The sequence below is a fragment of the Apteryx rowi genome, unplaced genomic scaffold (genome assembly GCF_003343035.1).
Source record: "Apteryx rowi isolate R43461 unplaced genomic scaffold, aptRow1 scaffold_46, whole genome shotgun sequence".
Classification (NCBI taxonomy): Eukaryota; Metazoa; Chordata; class Aves; order Apterygiformes; family Apterygidae; genus Apteryx; species Apteryx rowi.
Genome location: NW_020450716.1, coordinates 1,397,660 through 1,421,124, shown reverse-complemented (window position 1 = coordinate 1,421,124; position 23,465 = coordinate 1,397,660). Strand labels below are relative to the sequence as shown.

Genomic DNA, 23,465 nt, shown 5'->3' with positions numbered 1-23,465 from the left:
TCAGTTCCTCTGAGGTGCTGCAGTGCTGCTGCTCTACCTCCATGCTCACCATATGTCACAAAAATGAACATAGCGTGCAGTTACCCTACGTGTGCGTGTCTGTCTTCTGTTAGGCTGCACACTCCTCGGGGCAGGCACCATGGTAGTGTTTGGTGTTTGTACCACATGCAGCACAGTAAGGGTCCTGGTCCACAGTGAGGACATTTGGGCACTACAGTAACGCAAAGATCTGACAATAACAGTAAAACACCTGTGCAGAGCAATGAGGTCAGTGTTCAGGCTCTCATTATGGTGTGAATAAAGTGAATTTGGGATACGTGGTATATTTCTGTTTCAGTGGAATTGGAAGAGATTTTCGTCTCAGAGATCAATGCTCAGTTTGTGTGGAAGGGGAAGGATAAAGACTTCCACCTCAGTGTACAACAGTGGTAAAGAAAAAGTTTGAATAACATCTCCATTCAGTCTGAGTTTACCTGCTCCCCTGCCATACACACCCACACACCCACACACCCACACACACCCACACACCCACACACACACCATGCACCCCTGTATTCTGTTTGAAAATCAAAATAGCTCATACCCATTTTGATTTCAAACAATTCTGTGTTCAAAAATGACTTTTCTAAATAAAAACCTTGATGAAATAATTTGTTTTACTTGAAATTTTCTGGTTGCTAGGAAGAAGATCTTTTTTTTTCCTTCTTGGTTTCCTCCATTTCTGCATTTTGCCAGTGGAAAGGAGTGCAAGAGGAGGGAAACACTGGGGAAAAAGTAAAAAGGGACCTTTTTCATTTTTAAAAAATTTAGCATCTCAATGAAAAAAGATGATTTTTTAGACATTTTTAAAACAAGATTTTTTTGCAGAAAGGTTTCCTGCTTTTTCAAATAGCTCTAAGATATAATTAGCACCCGGACCTAACAAATAACTTACTTTTGGTGGGCATCCTCCATGTGACTTTTTCAAAGCAGGTTCTATTTGACAACAATAGGACAGGCTGGAGCACATTCAAGTGATTCTCTTTGATCTCAGAAGCAGCCCTGAGTATTTAAATGAGAGCAATATGTGCACCCAAATGAGATATTTTTCAAAAAGCTCTGTGTGAATTTGAATTACGTGGCTCTTTCTTACTGATGGTAAGAAAATTCCTGCTGTTGAACACACACATGTTGGTTCAATATGTGGATGTTAGAGTCGGCAGATGGTCAGCTGTGCATGGTGCAAACCGAGGGGGTAGCTTTCACTTCTGTACTATATTTTTATGCTGGTTTGTGAATCTCTGCAGTACAATTTGGCAAAGACATAACATGACAATACAGTGCAACACTTAAAACGTCAGAAAATGCTATCCTGCATTCAATGTGTCCACCCATACTCTGGTCTGAATTTAGAGTGAGGGAAGGAAACAGAACCGAAATATCTGTGGTATTCATTTCTTGGTAGATATGATAGCTCTCCAGATCTCTCAACTATTTTTACAGTTGCGTACATCTTCAAAGCGGCTAATGGTGCTTTTTCCTGTTTTTTTTTTTTTTTTTGACAATAATATGTTGTGCCCCAAACCAGATTTTTTGCCCTTTGCACAAATCCAAGTAAACCATTTGAGAAGGCTGTCCATGGAGGGCCCAGAATAGGCTCCACTGCAACTGGAAAGAAGTCATGACAGCATCCTAGGACGTTTCAATCATTTTGCTTTGGAATCAGCCATGAGGCTTTGGTGAGACCCAGTGCAGAGGACTAATTTTAAGGAACTTACTTGACAGCCGGCTTGAAAGCTCTGCAGTGAGGGATGTCATGCCACTAGCCCGCCCGGGGGATATTGGAGTGGCGGGGTGCACCGAAGGCGTTGCAATGGAGCCCAAGTACTGGTAGGACTGGTCATAGGACCATGGCGGAGACGGCTGTACTTGCCTTGTGTCTGCAATGAAAAAGAGACCTATAGACTGTTTTGAATGATAAAACTTTGCAATCAAATATGTGAACCAGGCCACATGGTGGCAATAGAAACTTAAATGCTAACATAACCACATTTCAGTTCCATAATCCCCTTTGTCAAGAGACCTTCAGATGAAATGCTTTCTAAAATATTATTTGTGCTTCTGTGGGTTTTGATCAGTTGAATTTTTCTTGTGAAGCTTTTTGATATTTCACATTGATGGTGGTCAGGGAAAAGCAGATTAAGCTTTCCAAGGTGAAAGACTATTCATTGCTGATATACATTAGTATTTCAAGCTGTGGGCTGTGTGCTCACTGCACTTTTTGCCACAAAGGCATATCTTGCATGGCACCAAGAAGACAAAAATACTGAATTGCCAGTGTTTCTGTGCGTGTATATAAGTACAGAAAAAGAAGATGGAAGTGTGTGTGTGTGCATATGTGTGTGTGTGTGTGTGTGTGAGAGAGAGAGAGAGAGAGAGAGAGAGAGAGAAAGAGAAAGAGAAAAATTAGGCTCCTCAGGAAGGCAGATTCCCAATTGAAGAATAGGATTGGGGAATTTGACTCCCTTAATCTTTTGAAAATCCCTGGCTTAATGAAGTGAACATATATTTTGTATAAATTATGTATAAAATACAGGAATATAATTCAGAGTGGTGAAGAACCTACCCTGCTATCAGTGGGTGAACTTCAGAAACAAAATCCTGCACACAAAGCCTATGGAGCTGCTAAGCTGACAATGCAGTTACCCTGTGAGCACAGGCTTTCTGTAGAAATTTCTGGTTCTTGGAAGTAAACTCTCAAAATGCATAGAGATTTACTTAAATGGGGCAAAACACTAACCTATTATTTTCTAGCCTCAAGACTAGTTTGGCTGATGTTTGGAATCAAAGATGCATGGCAGGGAGTTTGTCCAAACCAGCTGCATCTATGTAGAAACAACTCTGTTTTGCTTATTTAATATTTGCATATGAAACTGGTGTTTTTCAATGTATAGAAATGTCTGGTTTTCTTATAACTCAAAGTGAGAAAGCTTCTTTCCCTCCTCTCACCTGCCCATGACATTTTTCTATCTATCTTTACTATTTTCCTCAACAGTAAGAGCATTTTCCTACAGCTTCATCTAGATAATTGTCTTTCTGAAAGAAGCAAATGTTGGACAAACTGCATTCTGATAAAACTGATACCAGCATGGAAGGGAAATCGCCCAAGTCTGAGATGAAGGACTTTGATCTTCCATCAGAAAGGCCATCTGGAAATTATTTTGTTGTGCTTTATGGAGATGAGATTTACATTTTGTTTGCTTCAACTGTTTAGAAGGGAAGATTTATACAAAAGTCCTAGCCTTTACAAAAAGACTACTAAAGTCATTTGCAGAATAAACTAAATTCTTCTAAAGATTTTCCTTCTGAGCAACATATTCAAATTCAGATAGTATTAATATTTAATTTTTTTCTCAGGCAGACTTCCTTAAAAATAAATTCAGTTGACTCATGTTGTTTTAAAAGCAACATCCAATTGGATTCCATGGACATTAGTACAAACAAACATAAAGGCATAGGCACAAAGCCCACCATATTCTGAATTACAAAATCATCTCATTGTTACTGTATGGTCAGTGTTTATTACAGATGACAGGGAAACAGATGAGGGAACAGAGTCTCCAGGGGTAGCATTAGGATAAATACCACATGGACTTTGGCAGAGTAAGCTTTGTAATAGGATGACACTGCCTGTTTCAGTTCTGAAACGGGGATAAATCATTGCCTCCCTCATTTCAGCATACAATCCCATTGATTGTGGTTCAGGGAGTGCTAGAAGCCCAATACGTGCACTTGGATCGCTCCGAGCCAGGAATGGAAACTACATAGTTTAGTCTTCCCGCCACTGAGTCCTTGGTGCCTTCTGCCAAGACTGACATCAAAGAAGCCAATGAGTTCTCGCTATCGTGCCTCTCACAGGGACTGTGTGAAGCACTGCCACTGTGGGACGAGCTGCCTTCTGGGACCCTGGGCGCTCTAGTTCTCTGCCTTCTCGGGTGGGAGGAAACTCCTTTTTGTTCCTCTTTCCTCTGCTTTGCAGTTGCAGAGAAGCTTTTTCAAACGAGGCGTCGTGGAGTGCATCCTAAAGTTGGCCACTTCACCAGTATTTATTCTGGTTGTTTGTTTTGCAGCTGAACCCCTTTGACTGGAAAGGTTTTACCACCTGCTTTCAAGTGCTCTGCCCTTAGCATTGAAGGGAAGAGGGGAAAAGCCTCCCTCTCTGGAGGGGTCTGCATGGAAGTGAAGGAGGGGCTGCCACCCAGCCTTATTTTTCGGACGGAATGGAGAGAAAGTACCTGCTGTTTTCTCCTGCAACAAACTTTCCTTGTCTGATGGGGAAGCTCTGTCTGTCTCTATTACATTGCTAGCTCTTCAAGATGGGGGCTATATTTTTGTCCTGCACCTTGCTCAACATATGTGGGATGCTGGTCCATAAAACAGCCCCAGGTGCCATAAACATGTAAACAAGAGTAAAAAGAAGAAGTAAGAAACAGTAAGAAAAGCAGCAGCAGCAGCAGAAAGGGAAATGGGACCTTGTCACAGGTTTACCAAATACTGAAAAGACAAAATCAAAATATGGTCTCTTCTCTTTAGTGCTACTAGAATGAGTTTTATGCTGTGTCCTGATTAGAAACTGGATAATGGATGAAATACATGTCTACTAACATCCAGAAAGAGACTGCCACCATATCTGACCTTATCCATTTACAAGCTTCTCTGCTGACCTCTGGGCAATTTGAAACAGTGGCAGACAGCCTGAGAGACCCCCATCATTAATCTCATAATTCCATCAAGTCTTTCTTAAGTGAAAGTTCTAACTGCCAATCTATTTTACTTCTTGTTACCTGTATTCCCAATCCCTATATTTGCTATTAGGTATCAAAGACTGGCTTTATGAGATCAACTACTTTACAAGTCTATTTCATGATGTTAATATAGCATATTATATTATATACACATATTTAAGCAGGTTACGCTGAACAACCCCAAGCATCACCTTCGTAGTTGTTTAATAACAAGTGGAGAAAATATCACTGAAGTAGCATTTTTATGGCACCATTCATTTCAGTACCAAGAGGCTGACTCAGCTCCCATTACAGGGCAGGTTTGCATTTCCAGCAGCTTCAGTAAGATCTGGATTAGGGGCCTCAAATACTATTATATATTCGTGATATCTGGTTTTCTTCAGCTTTCAGTTTACCCCAAATTTAGACTGGAACAGTTTCAAATTTGCCACAGGACTAGGCTATTCAAGAAAGGCAACTAATTCTTTCCAAATCCATTCTTCTCTTCTGTTTCCTTCTTTCAAAATAAAGAAATACATTTCTCAGAAGTTAGTAGCTTGGCATGGGGAACTGAATGTGTCGGTTTGTGTGGCTGAAGTGAATTTGGTGAAAATATGCTGAAAATAAATGGGAGTTGCTTCCCAACACAGAATATCTCTGAAGAGATTTGCAGGGAGAGCTACTTCAACAAAGGGAAATAATAGGGCTTTGGGCCCACGCCGTTTTATAGCCAAACAGGATTCCGAATCATTTAAAAGGAGATCAAAATAGCACGAAACCAAGGAAGTTGCTCCAGTTGGTGATCTGTGCCCAGTTCTCCTGGTATTTCTCCCATTAGCAAGTACTTTCCATCTCTGCTTTTTATGGTGTGAGAAAATATATTTAAAACATGAAAACAGTTATTAATTGCAATAAAACACTCCAGGGCGAGAATTATGGTGCAATAATTCACACCTTGTTGTGTAGTCACTAGCTCTCGGCCTTTAGCCTCATGCCTAACAAGCTATTAAGCAAAAAGTATTGAACCACCTTTCATGCCTCGTCATGTTTTATTGCTATGAAAAGGTTGTGTTCGGCTTCTCTTAAAAAGTTGTAATTAAGCTGTACAAATGTTGCATAATGTTTAATAGTTTAATGAAACCAGCTTCGGCTAGAGACTCTGCGGAAAGGCCAGTCTGCCCCTTTCACGGTGCTTCTTGTGGTCCTAGTTAGCATTTTTCCACTGGTCTTCACCGTGGAAAAATTAAAGTACAACCTGAAGAAGGTGGACGTCTGCTGGCTGTGCCTTTCGTTTAGAGATGTCGCTGTCAGCTTTTTATCAGTAGGTGGCAGTGGAGCCCTTGCACAACCTCGTCGTTGGTACCTACTGCAGCGAGCGCCGCTTGGCTCGGCAGCCTGGTGCAACCCCCGCGCCCCACCAGGGCCGTGGGCAGGGCCCAGCACTACGTGACCACAACTGTGGTTGCGGGGAGCACAGTGGTAAGGCTGGCTTTGAGACCCGGGGTGAAATGCCATGTTGCGCATGAATTCTCCCAGAGCCGTCGCAGCCCTTAATATGACCTTTGCAATGCCCATTAGTCATTCCCACCCTGGACACCTCCAATGCTGTTTAAATCCAGCTCTGCTCTGCATAGCAATTACATAAAAGTTGCATCTTACGAGCAGTTCTGGCCCCAGTGGGTATCCCAGAGTACAGATGCATAGGAGAGATGTATGCACCCAGCTAGAAAAACACCCTTGCTCAGCAGAAGCAGCATGGCTAAGCAGGGCGAACAAACACCTGCCAGGCAATGGAGTTATCCTAATGTGACATAGGACCTATTTTGGCTTCGAAAGTTGTTATTGACAGTGAAGTGGCACAAAAAGAGAACTCTCTTCATGCAGAGAACACATGATAAAAGGATAAGGCCATCAGTCAAAAAACCAGTGTACCTCTTGAGCCTTGCACAGAACACCCTTTTGTCTGCAAAACTGATCCTGAGCACACAGGACATAGAAGTTACTGAGATGTAATAAACATGAAGTCCGGGGATGCTATTTCTATGTGACTCTTTTTCAGAGGAGACACACACTTTGAGACCTAAAATATCACATTCCTCTCCCCCCAAAAGAAAACACACTAAACAAATGCTGTCAGGCACTCAGCAGGTATAAATCAGCATGTTTCAGTGGGGCTGTAGTGATTCAATGCCAGGTCAGGACATGGCTTGAAAATGTTTGTTTCTATCACCCTATCATTTCTATATAATAAATAAAATAATAATAATCCATACTTGGCTATCTAAAAGAAATTCCCCCCAAGATGCTATATCCTAATCACAAAATATTTCTTTTTAGCCATGTTAAAAGCTTTAAGCTTCAAATTCAAATCAGATGGTAGGTCCCACTGCACGGACGAGACAAAAGGAAGTGTGCTTAATGATTACATGGATGTGCCTGCCTTGTGCTGGATTGGGTCCCATACACCTTTGAGTCTGATTTATGCCCTGAGAGTTCAGCAAGAGACAGCTCTCAGTGTGTCACTGCAGGTCAGACACGGCTGCCTGAGTGTAGCCAAGAGGCACAGTGTAGCCAAATCTCAGTATGATACAGCATGTTCCTGGAAGCTTCAGAAAGGAGCAGCAGGATGTGAGTCAGGGCGTTGTGGTGCGAGTCAGCATCGAGGCTGAGCCGGCCGTGGTCTGAGACGGAGCAGGTATCCCTTTGACTCAGCCCACGTTTCCACTTTCCTCTTCCAGCTGAACTGCAGCTCCAAATGTACTGCCTGGAAGCTGCGTCTCATTCCTCTCCCCTCCATCTCAGAAATCATACCTGCCTAGTTGAAAATGCAATTATCTTGACACACTGCCTTCTCCAAGTGATTTTACAAAGCCAGAGTCAGGAGAGAAAAGGGAGTCAACCCCCAGTACCGAGCACTTAATTAGCCACTATCTGTATCAGTGAAAATCCCATCATCCTTGGCATAGTGAGATGAAGATGAATTGGGAAATAGCTGCTGCTGTTGCCAGACATTTTTCTCAAGTTGCAAAAATTTCTGTCAGTCATACGCAACAAACCCCGAAAGTCGCATAGCATCGAGCTTTGCAATTCCTCCACCATCCTGGCAAGCACTTTAAAGGCAGCAACTGGCACAAGAGATGGGGTGAATGAAAGCTGGGATTAGTTTGTTGGTGTCAAACACAGAGGCAGATAAGGAAGGACTAGGAGCTTTAACTGCTTCGGAAGGCTTTTTTGACTCTGGGATTTGGTGTCCCCCCCCCCCCCAACTGTCTGATTTGCTAATCTTTCTGAAGGGAAACTGTTCTTATGTGTGACTTTCCCTTCCTCTGAGTGTAAGGCAGGAATGGTCTTGATCAGACTTGTTTATTCAGAGAGGTATCTTGCTTAATAGGGGAAATGGACTATGAGCACAGCAATACTTTGGGTAGTTTTGTGCTCAGGAGAAAGATGCAGCCTGCCTGCAAACTTCTCTTAGTTCTTTTCTCTCCCTTTCCCTCTCTTCCAACATTGTTCACATGTCTGTCTCTCTCTTCTGCCTCATTTTCCCACTTGCTTGCTTTTACTCCTCCCTAGCCCCCAAAGCTTCAGGTGAAGGTACAAGAAGCACAAGGGGCAGTGACATGGTCCTGCATGACTGTGACCTCGTCTGTCTCTGAAGCAGTGCATCCAAAATGACTCACGCTCCCTCCCTCACTCCAGACCCAGCAAATCCTCAGCCTAATGCAGCACCGTGAAAAGGTGTATCATCTCCCAGCAGCTGAAAGAATTAGTCAGTAGCTTGAATAAGGGGGACTTTCCAAAGGACAAGTTCATCGCTGGCAGCAGCGGCAGCAGCCGCCGCTGCACAAGGCTGGTATTCTCATACCTCTCAGCGCTGGAACATGAGGAGCTGGAAAATTACAGAGCAAACTGTAAAATTCCACCAGCAGCTCCATCGCCCTGCAGGGTGGTTTTCCTCCGCGTGCCGGGCTGGGGAAACCACTGTCACACCACAGAGCCACCTCCCTGCGCAACAGCTGGGAGACAGGCAGCTTTTGCAGAGGTGGGTGCAAGCATTGATTTGTGCCGAGGGAAACCTTTTCAGAGCCTTGAAATTTCCACTAGAAATGTAAAGGGACTGAGCCGTCACTCCTCTCCGTGGCCTTGAAAAGCCTCTTCTAGATTGCTAACAGGTGACAGGACTTATTTTGGTTGAGAATGACAATGACAGATATGTCACATATCTGGAAATTTTTAAGTTACAGGGGGGTGGGGGTGGGAAACAACAAACAAACCCCAAGCTATTCTCTGGAGGAGAGACCTTTGGCAGAGATCTCCTGCCTCAACGTTTGCTTTCACTTTATTTCAATATTTCTGTGGTTTTGTGGAGCATTACAAAGGCTAGAGAAGTTCTAGAGGCATTTAAGCCTCTATAAAATCTCCTGTGGGATATAAGAATGAGAGAATTTCTGCACAGCTGAGGCATCAAACCCTTGAGAATAAAGGAGAAAAATATTAGCCTCAAGCAGAAACCTTTCAAAAAAAAGTTAATGCTGTTTGCTCTCATGGCTGTGCTTAATGTTGATGCAGAACTTCCCAAAATATGCTAGGTGCTGCATAGATATACGGGAAGGTACTAGTCCCTGAAGAGGCGTAAGAATTTAGTAAAAAAGACTATGAAAAAACACAGAAAAAGAGTGGTGTGATTAGACGCTGGGATGCCGAGTGCCAATTCTACTGTTTGCTCCCCTTCGTATTCGTTTTCTATGCATAATCTACCCCCAACTGGTTTTCTGTGTGGCCCTTATTAGTAAGTTAGCTCATTTCTTTTAACCACTGTACTAGAAAGGGTCTTGGGGAAGAAAATGGTGCAAATCTGTCAGCGCCTTTGAGCATATCAATCCTCAAGTTCTGAATGTAGTGAAAGACTGCAAGTTTTATATGAACATTTTCAGCCAGCTTTTCTTTAGAAATAGATGGCAGGGAAGGGAGAACACCAGATGAATGCATCCTAATAGTTTGTTTCAATTTCTCTCACTCTCTTCATGTTCATGTCAAGAAAGTAAGTGCTCTAATGATATTAATATGCCTGGAAATGATACCAAAGGCAACAGAGGAAAGCACCTGTTCTAGCTGTGTATATTTTGGGCATAGAAGGAAGGGGAAGGAGGGAGAGAAATGTGTATTCCTTCAAGTTTAAGGCTGCCTTAATGAACTGCCTAAACTAACAGAACTGCCTGTACAGTACGAGCAGCAAAGAAACAAAATGAGGCATTTTAGCAATGGTAACTGGCTGGGGACAGGAGGTCCCCTAAAATGCTACTCAAGTCTCATTGCTAACTTGGTGCCACAAACAGGAAGCACAGACAGCTCCAAACCCTGACCTGTGAAAACTCTGATTTCACAATCAACATAGGTGCTGTCCTAGCAGGTTAGTACATAAGCTGCTCAAATGAAATATAAACCATCTCTCCTCCTGAGTAAGCACACTCCTTCTGGGCTGGCGTCACTGTTGCTTTGAAGAGCATGATGGCATTATGGGCAAACTGCAAAGTCTCACAGTGCCAGTGACACACAGAAGTTGGAAAGCTGAGTTTTGCAAATTGAGGATGCATTGTTCTTTGTCTGCTGAGGTATGACTCACCCTGGAGAGCAGCAGTTATTTATTCAAGAGGGAGACTCCATTCCACCACCCCGTCCTCCTCTTCCCTCCCTCCCCACATCAACGAGGAATGAAATAAAAGAATTCAACCTTGACCTTCCACTCTTTTGGCTCCCCTGTAAAAGACATCCAGGCAGACTCGATGCYGCGGCAATGTTTTTCCCTATCTCTAAACGTACTGCGAAAGCACAAGCTGAAACAGTGAGGAAATCAGGGACAGATACCATCCGGGTGCCAGTGGTGAGCAGACTCTTCACCCTTCGTCCCACTGTGTCTAGTCTGGGAGATCGTGTGACACTGAGAGCCCCATGACACAGGCTGAAGGAGTGGGAAGGTGCAGGGGTGACAGTACACACGTGTGTGCATGCGCACACACTTGCCTATTTGCTGCATGGCACCGCAGTTTCTCTTTGGCTTTAGAGGTACTAGGGAGAAAGCAGGTTGCTGGGCTGCTGCTCAGAGGGTGTATGATTTGCAGCGACCTGGTTAGGGAGTAGCAGATAGGAGCTATGGGAATAGTTACCGCTGTCTTAGGTGGCTGGGTAAATCCACACCTAGAAATCACATCTTTCCAAGCCTGGAGAGGGATAACATGAGGCCTATGGCAGCTCTCTCTGACCTGGTGCCACAGTCCTTGTGACAAACCTTACCAAACAACTGAGAAGCTATATTTCTCACCCATCTCTCTGCTCCCTAGCTTCTCCCATCAGCTGGTCTAGCCCCTGGCTACTGCCTCTCTGCCTTTCCCTGAACCATGGTAGTATGTGAGCACCTCCCGACTGTTAATTATTTGATCTCCACACTACCCCATGAGGAAGGGTATTATTACAATCCTCAGTTTAACAGACGGAGAACTGAAACATGCAGAAAGCAAAGCTCCAGTTCAGCAGAGCACTCATGGCACAGATTTCAGCACCTGGCTGACTCAGAGCACATGTGAATTACCTGATGTCACCTCAAGAGGGAAAGTTCACTTGTAACAATAGCTTGGGGGAGATGTATCCACTTTTTCCTAGTTAGCTCACATCCTGAAAGTAGTCTACCTGAAGCAGCCCAGAGCTCAGGTAGGTGCAACGCTCACCTCAGAAGCAGGTCAGGTGGCCCATCTCACTACCCTGCTGCTGGTACCTGAAAGAGCTGGTTTCAGCCTACCTTGGACAGGCATATCATGCCCCAGAAATGCAGACATAGAACTAGGGTGTCAATTGTGTATGAAATGTAATATTGTCTCCTGGTATCCTGACTCTTGGAGGAGGATTTATCCCACCTGAGAGACCTACAGTGTAGTTATCTACCTCTGAGCTAATTGTTTAGACTTCATTTATTGCCACCAGGGTGCAACAGACACTTGTGCAGTGCAAGTCATTTCCTCCTAAGGGAAACATCTGAAACAAGCCAGATTAATCACACTCAGTGAACATCTGTTTCTCTCCCCAAAGATCCTAGATGACTATGTCCACCGGAGACGCATAAGGTGAAACAAATCCCATCCTGTCTACACCTCCAAAATTTCTCTTTTATGGAGCAGAGAGAGATGAAAGGAATTGGCAAGACATCCCCTAGGCCAAGACCTGGAAGTCACATCGAGAAATATTTGCAGATATGGGCCTACTTGCACCTTCCTCTGTAGGACAATACCTCCATGCCTTTGGGCTAGGCCTGATCCTGCCAGTCCTGGGAAGGCATTGCTGATACCATGGTGCCCAGGTCCTGAGCCGCTGCATTAGCAGGACTCTGTCATAGGAAGCCTGTGTTCAAAAAGGCAGTCATGTGCAACAGTTTCCTAGCTTTATGTCTATGTTTCAAGACAATTAAATATGAGGTCGAAATTCCTTAGATGATTTATTCCCACTGGAAAATAAATAGCATAAAAAAAAAGGAGCAGAGTTGAATGAGGAAGTCACTACAGTCTACTGGGAGACACAGTGATAAAGGAGTGACTACAATATGGCCTCAGGTATCTTAAAGGTTGCTCCTGATGATGTGAACTAATTACACCATATTAAACTTCTTTAGCCTACAGATAAACAAAGTCCCCACCAATCTCTTCTTTTATATTTTCAGTGCTACCCTCCCATTTTTCCACATGGAAGTAGTATAAGAAAAAATTTACTCTGGAGTTTACAGTCATTTTATCCACCATAAAACACTAACCTTGATGTGAACTAATTAGGATTGCAATAGATTATTAATACAAGTTGGTAAGGTGGAGTTTTGTCAGTATAAAAGGGGCCTTTGAAGAGAGCAGCCATTTGCACTTTCATGATCTCATCCCAAGTGCTCAGAAGAAAGCCTATAAACTAATAAAGCAGAATTCATCTAGGGGCATTCCATGCACACAGCAGAGTATCACCCTCCAAATGCTTATTCCGGATGGCAAATTAAATCTGCTTGGATTCTTTTAAATTCCAACACAAATCAGGATTAAAACAACTTTTGGTAATAAGCAGATCTCTGATGATCTAAAGACACACTAGTTCATTTTATTGACTTAGAGAAAGTAAGTGACATATCAAATGCAACCTTCATACTTCAGCAACTGAGGTCACCTTGAGAAAAATGATACTGAGCCCAGTGGTATGAAACCTCTCTCCAGAGTGCAGCTTTGATTTACAAGGTGAAGTAAGGTCTTCTCCATGTGAACCTATATTTGTAAAGTGAGCTAGATTGAGAATGATGCATAGATTTTTTTTAAAAAGTAGATAACTAAGAAACTGTTGCTCATTACAATACTAAACAAAAACAGACTTATTGAAAAGAAATTAAATGATCTTCTCTTCTAAACCACCAAGTTGGTTTTGAGGCGGTCTGCAAAACTGAAGTGGAAAATGAGTTAAGCCCAGAAGTATGTGCTGAAAGCCCCAACTCACTGGACTGTCAGGGCCATTCAATCCAGAACTACTTTTAAAATACCTTTTAAGAAATGCTTTCCTTCCTTTATGAAATCCCTTGGCACTTACTGTTTGGCTAAGGAATGCGCCTTCCTGTAACACTGTGGCCACCACAAATCCCATGTAACCTACAGCACCAGGGGGTGGCAGAAGGACATCTCTGTGATTCTCCAGTGAATCAGAAAAGGCTGGAGGATTACATTGAGAGGAGGAAGGTAAGTAAAGACTTATCCCCTTGTTCAACTCTTCTCCACAGTCACGGGAGCAAGAGTGCTCAGGATGTACACCAGTTTCAGCCCAGTTTGAATGTTAGCTCTGCTGGACACATTTACATGCCGTATAGGCTGATTTCAGAGTAGACCAAATCTAGATCTGAAGGGCAAAAGACACAGGCAGCAGGAACTCTGAAGTTAAAAGTATTTCTCCCTCCAGAGCTGCTGCAGATGCCAACCGCAAGTTTGGCACAGAAGTGGCTGCCGGATTGAAGCCACTTGGCGGCGCTGCCAAAGCAAGGTGCCAAAACTGAGAACCCCGGAAAAGCAGGCACTGGGCTTCAGATGCTCAGGGTGCTCTCACCAACGCCCCAGGCACTTGCTGCCCATTGGGGCACTCGGGCAAGGGTCTGCCCCAAGCGGGGTGCATACCCCTGTGCCACCCAGGAGGGCTCTTCTGCCCCTGGAGGCAGAGGCAGGGGTGCCCTGAGGAACTTGGGGGAGCCTCCGTGACACTGTCCCTGTGCTCATGGCCACAGAGCTCCCTGCCCCTGCTCCCGCTCATCCTCTGCAGGGCCCAGTCTGCTCAGAAACATGCACAGTGGCCCCTAACTTTAGGTCCCCACCTTTTAAGAAACAACTCATGGTTACTTTTGGTTTGTAGGCTACCAGAATGGATGGAGTAAGCGGTAACATCATTAAAGGAAAATTGTAATCCAGTATATAGGAAAAAGTGCCAACATATGTCAAATGTTGCAAAATGGCCTATATGAAAGCAAAAACTAATTCACATTATTAACCAACAAACAGCTGTTGTGTTGCCAGACTGAGGAATGCTTTTTTTTGGAATAGGAAATGCATGATGTTTTATACAAGTAACAGTTTTGCATCACTTTCTGTACTAAGCATCTTAAAAATTAACCACTAAACCTTTAGTATACTAAACACTTTTGAACAGCTTGAAAAGTCTAGCTTGCTATAACCTCTTTTCGAATTATACCTTGTGACTAGTCTGTCTGCTCAGAAATATCATGTAAAATTATTGTTCCTTCTGCTGACAATTACAGACCTATAAAACACTTACACTTGTATCAGAAACATTTTAGAAACTTAACTAACCACAGCTAAACTCCACTGAATGTGCTGAACTGAGCAGTTTTATACAGCTGTGGCAGGGAGAGTAAGATTACTAGTAATTATTATGAGCAAAAAGAACAATTCTCCATTTAAGAAACTATCTCAAAGCTAAACATAATCTTGGTATATAAGCAACTAAATATTAAATAATTATTGTTTTCTTTTATAATAAACACCAACAAGAGTAAAACCAAACAAAGGCATTTACCTTTAACCTAAGAATCCAACATGGCAGCAAGAAATGAATTTATTTTAGATTTGTGAAAAAAATTCTCTAAATGAAGATTTCAGACTAAAGCCTTTTGCAAATTTGTCGTATTTTGGATTACTTGTTTGGTTAGGGTAAAAAAAAAAAAAAACTTCAAAAAAGCCCCTAAATGAAAATTTTTATGCCTAAATTTTCAAAACCAAAAAACATTGCCAACATTTTTGAAACCATACATTTCAATTCAACCAGAAATGAAATATTTGTTGTTGTTTTTTGGCTGTTGTTGATATTTTGGAACTGCCAAAACAAAAAAGAACTTCATTTATTTGTGCAGCTCTTTAATCTGTTTAAATTAATATGCTGTATTACTCATTTTTCCCCAATGTGATCCTAAATGATCACTTAACTGAACTTGCATTAGTTTCTTCTGCCAGTGAATTAAATACAAAATGGTTTACTTCCCATCCTCCAGCAGCTCTTCCCCCATCCTCAAATGCTCATTTAGCCAGTCTGAACTCAGAGATAAGCTGATGATGAGACACTAGAAGGCAAAAACAGACAATTACCTAGGCAAATGTTTGAAGGATTTGGGCCCTGGGGCAAAAATGCTGTTTACTAAAGACTGAAAGCGCCATTTGTACTTAGTACAACCAAGTGCGTCTGAACTCAGCAGTTCTGGATAGTGGCCACCAGTGGACTCAAAGCAAGGTTTATAGGTGCAAGATAACATCACACTCCTGTCTGCATTTCATCACCGCAGGGCCTTTCCTGTATTCTTAAACAAAGGCATGCAAGTACCAACAGAAGTATATTTTACCATCTGTCTTAATGTTCACTCATTGCATAGTTAATCATTTAATTTTATGCTGAAGACCACCCTGGCAAGGTGCAAGGACAGATCCTCAGCTGGTCTAGTTAGCAGAGCAATGCCAACTTACAATGGTCGAAAATATGTCTTTTGGTTTAATTCTGTACCTTCTAAAACTCACTGGATACGAACAGAGTTCCAGTGCCTCACACTTTTCTCTTTCCTGTCTGCTTTCCTCCTCGAAAGTTTTTTCAGGAAAAAGAATGCGGAATGTGGTAAGAGTCAAGATGGGGAGAAACAAGAAGACACTGTATTGCATTTCATGCCACTCCTCCCAGTATCCATGTGTACACTCATGTCTGCATAGTCACAGCCTGTAATCAGTGCTGATACTGGCAAAAATGGAAGAGACCAGGATATAAAGGGAAAGCATAAAACAGAAAGTGGGAAAGCTGCTGAGCTGCACAACCAGCCTTTCACCTGTACACATGGACCCAGTAGCTCTCACAGCTGTGTGGCGTACACCTGCAGGCCGATGTGCCCACTGCAATGCTCCTGCCAAATAAGGAAGCACAATTAGCCCCATATACACAGAGACATGGGGACATGGGGAAAGGCTGGAAGGCCACACTACATTTTCAGGCTATTTCAGCAGTGGAGAGCAAACTCCTATTCCAGTGATATGCTCAGCCATAGGATTCCTATCTGAGTTGATGAAAAATTACCATTAACATACTCAATGGAAAAAAAACCCCTGTGGGACAAGACTACAATCCCTGCCTCCTGTCTGTCACTTGCCCTCAGTGGGAAGAAGGGCACAACAGAAAGGACAAAAAAAGGCCCAGTTTAGGACTAGAAGTATCGCCTAACCGGAACAGAGCTAGAAAACAAATCTGTCTTCAATTTGACACAATGCTTTGAAAGAAATAGCCAACAGCAGAGTTTTCAGAGGTTGCACATCTAAGACACCTGAGCAAAAGACTTGGAGGAAGGAGCATGGACAAAAGGAGACCACAAGGGCAAAGACAGACTACCAAGGCAAAAAGCAGACTCCAGCTTTCATCTCTAGAGCTAACAGTGATCAGAGCCAGCCTGATCCTCCATCCAGGCTGAGCTATTTCAGTGCTGGGAAGCAGAGGACTTCAGTCACAGTGGCATCTGAGCCCAGCAGCTTTCACAACCACTGAGTTCTCAAGAAATGGCCCCCAAATGCTAGGCAAATGGCACAGGTGCTAGGTCAACTGATAAGAAGATAAGTGCTAACCCAGCTGGAAGTAAACTTTCCAGAAAGCGTGGGGCAACCTAGGTGCCTGTCTCCCCTCTCTAATCCACCAAGCATGGTCCTAGAAGATAAGTCTTTGGAGACCAGTCTTTACTCACGTTTAAGCATCAGGATTAAGCTATACTCTTCATAATGATTCCCTTGGTTTTGTTTGGTAAAAATATTTGCTAAATAAAGAAAAGAGGGACATGCTGCATCAAAGCACTGGGAATGTGTCTTGTAAGGAGACAGCATTTCCTCAGTCCTCCCTTTAATTTTTTTTCCTTCGTCTTCAAATGTGAAAAATAAGTTGTATGACAGCCTTTGGTGGAGATGTGTGTAACAAGGCCTTCATTGTCTCAGACAGGTGTGAGATTGGAATTGATTCAGAGCCAACAGCCCCAGTATCAGAGCCAGCTCTGTGAGCTGAAAACATACACCAACCATCCAGTAATACCACTGAAGCCAGCCAGAGACTCAACAATTTAAGGCTTAACACACACACAACATAAATCAGATGAGGATGTACCAGCCAACCGTCAGCTTCTTGGGCAGATGCCTGCAGACCGTCTGTGCAGATCAGACCTTGCCTGTTTCAGTTATTGGAAACATTTTTTTTTCTTATAAAGATGAGAGGCTGGGTGGAGCAGCTAGCTCAGACACATTTACATTTGCCCTATCTTGCCCCAACAGCCCTTTTTTGCTTGCTGTTTGGAGGCAGCACTTCTTGTAAAGTCACTTTATTCCAAGTACAGGAGGGAAGGAATTACATCTTGGGGAAATGTTTAATGTACAAATACAGAAATCACATGGACACACATTTTGTATGCACCACCCTCACGAAACAAAAATGTTCCCTTCCATGGGAGTTTAAGAGGCTCTGAACATGATCAAACAAGCACAAGAATTAGCACAGCTGTTTTTTTTCTTTTTCACAGATATATTTCCTTTGTTTTTCCAGGAAAACCTGTTTTTATACTCTCTCCTCTCTGCCTTTACTTCTCCCACATGCTCCAGCCTAGTCCCTAACCTAGGCCTGGCTGCCTAACTCACCCAGGTGATGGCAACAGCAGGAGATGCAGATGTGGGGTGAGGACCTTCTGCTCCCCTTCAGCCTCAGACGAGCACAAGGAGAGATCCTGTGTGCTGCTGCTGGCTCGGCCCCAGAGACACGCACACAGCTGCCACCCAGGGGTGACCCGCAGACGTGCTGGCGATGGCCTGGCCTTTCACTGCTGCCTCCACCCTGGAGGCAGCACGCAGACTCCGCTCTCCCTGGTGGCTTCCCTGCACCCCTGTACTTATGGGTGACAAATTACAAAGCTTAGCAGTTATCTTTTCCAGCTGCCCATGCCACACTCATTCCGCTTGGTCTGCTCTTTCTTTCCAAAGGAGCCTGTCCAGTTTTCTGACACCACATAAGAAAGGTGCAACACGCAGACGCATTGGTAATGCACCCACAGGTGCACACACAGTGTTTACTTCCAGCACGTTTCAGGTCTGAGATGCAACCCCTTGACAAGAGGCTACTTTGTCAGCCTCCTTTCCCTGCATTCAGTCTTAGCCACCCTTGATCCTGCAGTCCTCTCTAGTGACAAACCTGGCCAGTGTAGGGAGAGAGGTGAGTGCCCCTCTGGGACAGCTAAAAACCCTTCTCCCAGGCAACTCCAACTCCCAGGTCTTAAGGGAGCTCATGGCGTTTGTAATGCTCTGGCAGCACCCGTGTTACAATATTTAAAATTAAATATACTTCAGCAATCTTATACAAATGACAACTGAAATCATCATAAATGCTACACTTGTTCACCTCGCTGTAAATCGTCATTACAAGAGCAAAATAAAGCATCGTTTCTGACAAAACATTGTCTTCTCTACAGTCCAAAGAATACGGCAATTCACAGCAACTTCACTGAATACTGAAAACTGAGCAGTGAATAAAGCAATGAATATGTAACTTTTTGCTCTGCAAAGGATTTTTGGTTTCATTTTCTTTTGTTGGTGGTGAATGCGATGAATGTGATCTGCAAGAAGCTAAGGGAACCTAAACTGACCAAGTCATATCTAAAAGCTGTGATAATTATAATTATTCAAAAATACAGAGGATGTAAAATACAATGGTAAGATTCTAAAATGTATCTAGTGATCCATTTCCATTTCGGGGTGCTTAATTAAAGGCCTTCCAAGTATCTCTCTTTGTAGAGACTGCTCAGCACTTTCTGAAATCCAGGCTCCTGGAGTTGAGCACCAAAAACTGGAAGCTCTCAGAATAACCAATCTTGAACTGAAAATCTTGCCCAATGCAGATAAAACGAGCAAACCTCTGAAACAGCCCTAGGCATTTAGTGTTAAAAATCAAGTCACAGCAAAACCCACAAATTTTATATGGTTCCATATCCTATGCTGATGTTTCTCAATGCTTTTATGTGAAGAGATGTATAAATAAAATGAAAATGGTCAGATGGACAGTCATCTGTTTGAGTGATATAATGTCCACTTCACAGAATTGTTTTTACACAGTGCACCTAAGCACATTGTTCTTTGCAGGTAAACAACCTGTGTTTACAGGAGTCATAATGTACTGAATACACAGGATAAACTTATTTACAAGTTTACTAAGGGTGTACTGTGTGTTCAGTCATGTAAAAGGAGTCGTGAGCCCTTTAAACACACAGGAACATCACAGAGGATCTGCTGGAAGTAATATCTTGTTAAAGACACAGCAGCAGAAGCAATGAGGGCATATCTGTACTTTACGCTCTAAAAGGAGCCCCTCCACCCTCTGGGTAAAAGCTCGCTCCTGAAGAAAGCAGAGAGGGTGCCAAACCTGCCGATGGGAAGTGAAATGCGAGTCGCAGGCTGTGTCGTGTACTGCCGCATGTGGACTCAGCACACTGGCCATTAACTGGGTGGCATCCACTGCTCTGAGCAGGGCCAGTCTAAAGCCACTGTGTGCCATGGCAAGGGTTTAGGGAATGAGATGCAGGGGGGAGGAAACACCACAGTGGCTCCGTGTGCCACAGGCTGTGGGAAATTTGTGCAAGGACCCATCAAACTTAAGCGGGGTGGGAGCTGTGGAGGAGAAAAATGGAGAGGTCAGTTAGGTTCACATTCACCTGGATTTAGTGACTGCTATTACCACCAGTAGACACTGCAGCCTCCTGTGGAGCTAGGGAGGTTGGTATCACTCCCTCCAAGTCTAGCTGTCTGCACACAACCCGGATGATTCAGACCACTGGTAGTGTTTTCACCTGTGGTAAAGCCAGCTGTGAAACAGCGAGTTTTCCTGGCGGTTCTGCTGAACTGCTGTACAGTCCAGCACAACTTGGAAGAACTTAGTATTTGAATATTTGAATATTAACCTGCATTTTAGTCTCCTCATTTCTTCCTCCTTTATTTTCTAGATGGCATACAGTAATGGTGTCAGTGGTCATCCTGCCCTATCCCCTTAGCATTTCAAGTTTGGAAAGGCTCAGTACAATATTTGAGGGAAAATAATACATTCAATTACAAAATCAAAGTGGTATCTTCTGGCACACGGGCAGTACCAGCTGAATAATAAGCTGGTTTCAGTGGGTGTTTGTTTTTAGGGTAAGGAGCTCTTATTTATTTTTTGTTTGTTTTATTTACCATGGGAGGTAATTTGAGCTCTGGTATCAAAACATGCTGTGTTCTGCCAGGAGGGGATTAAAGCAGAGAATGCTATGGAAAGAAACTGGATTTTTCAGTAAAGAACTAAGGGAGATTTTATTTACCAGAGTTTTGCAATCAGCGCTTTTAATCTTCATCACAATTGGGCTATTCAAAGGCCAGGAATATGCTTCAAGGGCCAGTAAAGAATAATCCAAAAAGCAAGCGGTGTCTGCCTCTAGTGTTAAAATGCTATCAAACACACCGCCTCTTGCTGCTGTGTGAAGTTTAGGGCAGTGGGAGCACCTGCCTTGGAGTCAGGCAGGGATATTTGCTTTTGACAACTTCGACATGCCAGTGCAACAGATGAGATTTGGTGCTGGGCAAGAGGAGCAGTGAGCTGGCCTTCCAGTATAAGGTGTTTCCATGGAAAACTAACAGAGCTCAGTGACACAGCTAACCTAAATGGCAGATATGAAATATCACTGAGGTATAGTGTGTCTCAGAGGAGACTGCATTAAAGCTGCAGTCCTGAAAGATGTTGAGCCATCTCAGTTGCCCCAGAAATCAGCAAGACATAAGAGCACTCAGAGGCTCTACCTGAGGCAGGTGACTAGCATTGCTATTAAATGAGAGGAGAACTAAAGAAGCAAGATGTGAGCCTATGCAATTCACTCTTTTCTCTGATGGTCACAGTTACTACCAATAGCACTAACTCTAGGCAGTAACATTAATGCAAGTACAAGATTACTGCATTGAGTCAAACAGTGATTTCATCTTTGCAATGATATAACGGAGAAGGGAGTTTGGCTTACAGAATCAAAAATGACAAAACAAAACAAAACAGAGAGAATCATTGTGCAAGTTAAAGACTGAAACAGGGATACTTGTTCCTACCTGCAAACTCTATTTCTCTTAGCAGCATCCATCAGCTCAAAATCGTTCTCATGTGGTAAAAGACATGGACTGATTCACGAAAAATAAAGCTGTGGCTGGGCATGAGCTGCCAAATCTTATAGGTGCTTAAAAGATTCAGCTACACAGCTTTATGGTCTTCCAAAGGCATCTCCATACCTATCACTGATTTCTCTGGTGCTTAGATGCTTGGGCACGATCTCTCCAAAATCTTGCTGAGAGACCTTTTTGGTGTGCTAAATTTTCCTGAATGCTTTTTTAAAAATTGAACTAAATAGCTTGCCAAAAGACATACAAAACAACTTTCTTTGACAGAGCTGAGAACAAAATACAGAGCTCTCAATTCCTTGATCTCTGTCCTCAAACTAAGATTTCCTTTCCTTTAGTTAGAGTTGTCCTTTAGGAAGTTATGTGCTGAGGACAAGGTGAAAAAAAAAACAGGGGAAAATTTGTGTAAGTGGAGATGTTGCTTGGGGAGTGAGAACATATTTGTTGCTTTGTCTACTGCTTTTTTAATCTCAGGACATGCCAGGCAATTGGAATATAAAGATTGGTATCTTTTAAATATATCGACACTTGGAAATCTTCTGGATTAAACACCATTACATAACTCTTTCCATTAGTGCTTTAAGTTGATGAAAAAGCTAAACCATTTCAAGTCCTTTTTTTTCTAGAGCTGAAAATAAGGAGATAGGGAAGACTCTTGAGCAAGGCTTATGCCCTGGAGCTGGGCATGCTGCCTGAACCTCTACCAGGTATTGAGGAACTGCTTCCTCACCTCATTCTGCCCTGAATGAGAATAGAGAGAGGAGGCATAAATCTGTGGCTTGAAGGGAAAGAATTGTAGCACCTGAGGAGCACGGAGGTGATGACAGGGAGAACACACTAGACGTCCGTGATGAATTCCTGCTGCTGTGAAATGAAAAAGTCTTCCCCTTAATAGGCAAAGGGTGAGATTTACGTTCCTGGTTGCCAGCACTCTAAGCTGGCTCGAGTTTGTGCTGGCAGGGCTGGTGCTGGACAGCTGGCTGAATCTGTATCTAAAATGAGCTTTATTCAGAGAACTCCTGAAGACCTGGTGATTGAAGGTGGAGTAAGGAACTCATTAGGAGTTTGCAGGCAATGACATTATCTTGTCACTGTGATCCAATTGAGCAAAGAATTGAGAAGATCCCTGAGCTGCTATTGCCTATACTGGAGGATGAAATGTTTCTTGTGTTGACTTGGGGGAGCCACAGGTGCAGAGAATTGATCAAATGGAAAAAAATATGGGCCCCAAAAGCATTTCCTGGATGATGAAGCCCAGACATTTCTTATATTTTGCACTTACATAACATAGTGAGAACCATCTTAAATTACATCTTTCTGTTGCTAATAGTCCACTGGAAGGCTGCCAGAACTTACTGCTCTGATGCCTAGGAACTATCTTCTAATTTCCAGCCTAAATTCATTCATGGTCAGTTTACAGACTAACCACTTGTTCTTGAGCCAACGTTGTTCTTCAGTGCAAATGGTTCTTCTCCCTCCCTGGTCTTACACCTCTCTGCTGTGTTTATTGACTGTAATTATCTTCCCTCTCAGCCTTTGTTTTGGTACGCCAAATAAACATGGATCTGCTAGTCTCATTTTTAAAGTGAGGTCTCTATTCTGCTTGTCATACTAACAGCCCTCCTTTGCACCTGCTGCAGCTTGAATTAATTCTTCCTGAGCACAGGATGACCAGTGCTTTATCTAGACCTCAGATAAGATTTTTTTAAAACCTTCTATATTGCCATTAATACAATATCCCAGCTACTGAATCTAAAAATGACAAAACTGGTGGCCTGTTTCTGGCAGTTGGGATGGCAAGAGAGAAGGTGATGACTGAATGAAGACTTCTAACATCAAATAGAGGGAATTCCACAGGATGACTCTTATTTCTGGACTACTTCTGGATATAACAACCCCTCTCATGTGTCATGGTAGAAAGAGCCTTGCAGATAAGCAAAGCCTTGGCAGAGAT

At 43.1% G+C, this 23,465-nt stretch overlaps 1 protein-coding gene across 4 annotated transcripts in view; it reads right to left on the bottom strand.

The window, feature by feature from the left end:
* The window catches only part of RUNX1 (runt related transcription factor 1), a 180,171-nt gene that overhangs the window by 7,501 nt on the left and 149,205 nt on the right, over positions 1-23,465 (bottom strand). For 2 of the 4 annotated variants that reach the window (XM_026077618.1, XM_026077620.1), the window contains one exon: positions 1,758-1,937. In XM_026077618.1, the coding sequence (XP_025933403.1) occupies positions 1,758-1,937 (180 nt within the window). The remainder of the gene's footprint in view (positions 1-1,757; positions 1,938-23,465) is intronic. The other 2 variants (XM_026077619.1, XM_026077621.1) reach the window with 1 other exon arrangement.